The sequence below is a fragment of the Macaca thibetana genome, unplaced genomic scaffold (genome assembly GCF_024542745.1).
Source record: "Macaca thibetana thibetana isolate TM-01 unplaced genomic scaffold, ASM2454274v1 unplaced_scaffolds445, whole genome shotgun sequence".
Lineage (NCBI taxonomy): Eukaryota > Metazoa > Chordata > Mammalia > Primates > Cercopithecidae > Macaca > Macaca thibetana.
Window position 1 is genome coordinate 2,927 of NW_026089234.1, and position 3,169 is coordinate 6,095.

Consider the following 3,169-nt stretch of genomic DNA (forward strand, 5'->3'; position numbering starts at 1 on the left):
TGCATCCCAGGGTACCCAGAGGGGCGGTGCAGCAGCCAAAATTTCCTGGGATGTGGGAAAAGCCTGTGTTCTGAATGATGGAAATCTCATTCTTTACGGCAAGCTCCTGCGAGCAAGCAGCATGCTGGTTCCAAATATTGGGGTCGCCATTCATTATTCGGGCTGTCAGATCCTTCTGGAATGTTTCAGAGAACTTCAGGCCATCACTCCCTAGCACAGCCATGGACTGTTCCACTGAGGCAACTCGCCTTGGGGGAGGATGTAGGGGTCATTATTCCACATGTGAGTGCCAAGTGTACCTGGAGGTTGCCTTTGCTGGTGCAGGCCCTGCTGCAGATGGCACCGCTGAATCGCTTCTCCCCAGTGTGGGTGCCCTCCTGGATCTGCAGGGCACCAGATCCAGACGGGTGAGGGGGCAGCACCGGCGCGAAGCCTGGGCCCACCCCTCTCTTAAGTCCAGCGGTGTCCTGGACTCCCCCCGCAGCAGCGGGTCCTGCCCGGCCTGATGGCCTTGCGGTGACCTTGAGTTCCATCTGTGATCATGGTGGGCGCGGCGCTGGAGACCCGGCGAGGGTCTGTGGAGGGCCCTCCTCTTCGCTGAGGAACTGCAAGCTGAAAGGGGACCGTCCCTGCCAACCGGCGGAGGTGGCCGGGACGGTGGTCAGGTCCCGGGCGCCGGAGTGGCCAGCGGCGGTTGCGGGGGCAGGCTGTCCAGCCTGTGGGTCCTGAGCGCTATTTCCTGGGGCTCCTCCAGGTTTGCCCAGGGGCCGGGGACTTTAAAGAACAAGCGCTTGCCCGGCACCAGGGCAGGTTCTGTGCCCAGGTCTCCGCAGCGACAGGTTGGGCGCTGGCCCTTGCAGCGCTTCGCCAAGGGAGACAGCTACAGCAGGCATTGGCTGTGGCGCGATGACCGAACTAGCAGGCGAGCGGAAGAAAGACGTTTTGCCAGGAGGGTGGGCTGAAGAGGGGCTTGGCCGGGCTTGGCAAGCTTGGCGGCGAGCTCAAGAGGGGCCCTGGCCCCAGAGCTGAGGCGCCGACGCCAAGAGGCTGCAAAGAGGCGCGACCCGCGAGTTGGAGGCAGGGAGGGGGGGTCGGTTCCGCGCTGGAAGCAGCCAAGGCTAGAAGTAGGGAGGAGCCGCTGGGGAGTCGGGGGCGCTGGAGCAGGCGCAGGCTGGGACAGGAACCAGGATCGCGAGCCTGCGGGATCCACAGGGGCCCCTGCGGAGAGCCGGAGCGCCGGGCGCGGGTTCACTGGGGGCAGCTGGCTCGGCCAGGGCGGACGTGCTCAGGGCTGAGGGAGGGCGGCAGCGGCGGCGGTGCCTGAGGGCCCCGGGACTGTGGATCCGCTACACGAGCTGTCTCTGGGGACCCTGCCTGCGTGGGGCCAGGAGCCGCTCCAGGTTCCCGGCACAGCCACTCTGCCGCCTGCCTGCAGGCGCCCTGGAGGAACCGGGCAGTCATCTGGTGCTCAGCGCGGTCTCCAGCCCCTGCTGTGCTGGGCACTGGGGCCGCCGCCCCGCGCAGGTCCCCCTGAAGTCTCTGCTTCTACAGGCTCGGCATACTTTCTCTGTGGGCGCCGTCACCTCCTGCATTCCTGCGCGGCTCTCAGAGACCATAGCTCTTGGCCCTTGGTCGTAGGCGAGCTGGTTATGGATAGGTAAGGTTCCGGATTCTCAGCGGGGTGGGGCCCTAGGCTAGTGGTGCAGTGAGATCATCAGGGGCGGGGTGCCCAAGGCTATCCTGCCTGCAGGATGTTTCAGCGGCTGGAGCTCCGCACAGTGTTCTCGCTGTAGTTAGTCTCGGCCGGCTGCTGCTCTCCACCTGCCTGTCTGGGTCGTGGGGCTTCCACAGTGGCCTTTTGGGGAGTCCCTGCAGGGGGCACAGCTCCTCCTCCATCTTGAGGAAGGAGGGCTTGGGCCTGCTTGCACCTGACAGGCTGTCATTTGGTGCCTTTTCAGCCATTCTACCACTACACACTTATATGCACAACACAACAAACTCTCCATGTGACAATGTGGCATGCGTCACATCACACACACCACATATGTTCAGACACAAGCTGGGTATGTCTGAAAGATTTAAACAGCTCAGAAAACTACCAAAGAAAAAACAGTACGTCAGGGGACATCTCTGAGTTAAACAGAAGGGAAGATAAGAAATCTGGTTGCTAGAATTGTATACATGTAATACAATATATAACCAAAAGATACATATTGTAATACATATCCAAATGTTACAGCAAAATATTCTTAACCTTATGCTCCAGCATCCCTCGCCTGGCAGGCCATCATAATCGAGGAGCATAGTTGGACTCTCCGTTTACACTGAAATTCCAATAGTACTGGAAATTTCTCATTCACCCGTGTCAAAATTGGAAGCAGCGAGTCCCAAAATCTCTATCTATATTAGATAGTCACCACTGTCAGGAGATATGACCTTCAGTAGAGACTGAACTAGAAATTATATTAAGGACAGAAGATTTGTCAGAAAATATTAGGTATACCTTCTGACATGATTTTATTTATAGTGTTTAAGAAGCAAGAAAAAGCCAACAGTTACAAAATCTTTTAAATTTGATGTACTTCAAAAAGTTTTTAGCCTAGAAAATTCCCTTGTTATGAGTTTCCTCAAAATACTGAATATGTGAGACATTGCTTCATTTAATTCTCCTTCTTTCTCTATGTAATATATTTTAGAATTCTACCTGTTAATTTATTACTGTTTTATGTTTTTTAAATTACAAAGAGCTATCTGTAACCAGTATTAAAGAGTATTCCCTAAAAGGCTACAACGCCATTACTAATCTTTTAAAGAGCAATAATTCACTAACAGATGGTATTTTGACATTCCTGTTGTTCTATGATAAATACCTTAAAGATACATTTCTGGGCATCTCATTATCATCATGGATAAATAGTTGCAATTTTTAGTTGAATTACTCCACCTTATCAAAAAGTGAAAGATAAATGAAGAAAACTATTTCATTTTAAGAAGCGTACTGTCAATAATATTAATAAGAAAAGGAGTCAACCAAAGGTTAAAGAGGTTATTTGTATTTTTAAAGAGTCATTTGTGCTTTATATTCATATGTTGAAACCTAACACCCAGTGTGATGGTATTTGGAGGTGGGTATTATAAGGTGATTAAGTAATGAAGGTGGAGTTATCTA

General features: G+C 52.8%; 1 protein-coding gene across 1 annotated transcript; it reads right to left on the bottom strand.

Moving 5' to 3' along the window:
• Nucleotides 1-1,001: 1,001 nt before the first annotated feature.
• On the bottom strand, nt 1,002-1,962 carry LOC126947448 (putative uncharacterized protein MGC34800). The gene is given in 4 exon segments (XM_050778090.1): nt 1,002-1,268; nt 1,270-1,539; nt 1,584-1,643; nt 1,822-1,962. Coding segments are annotated over 4 exon segments (738 nt in total).
• Between the last annotated feature and the right edge of the window lie 1,207 nt (nt 1,963-3,169).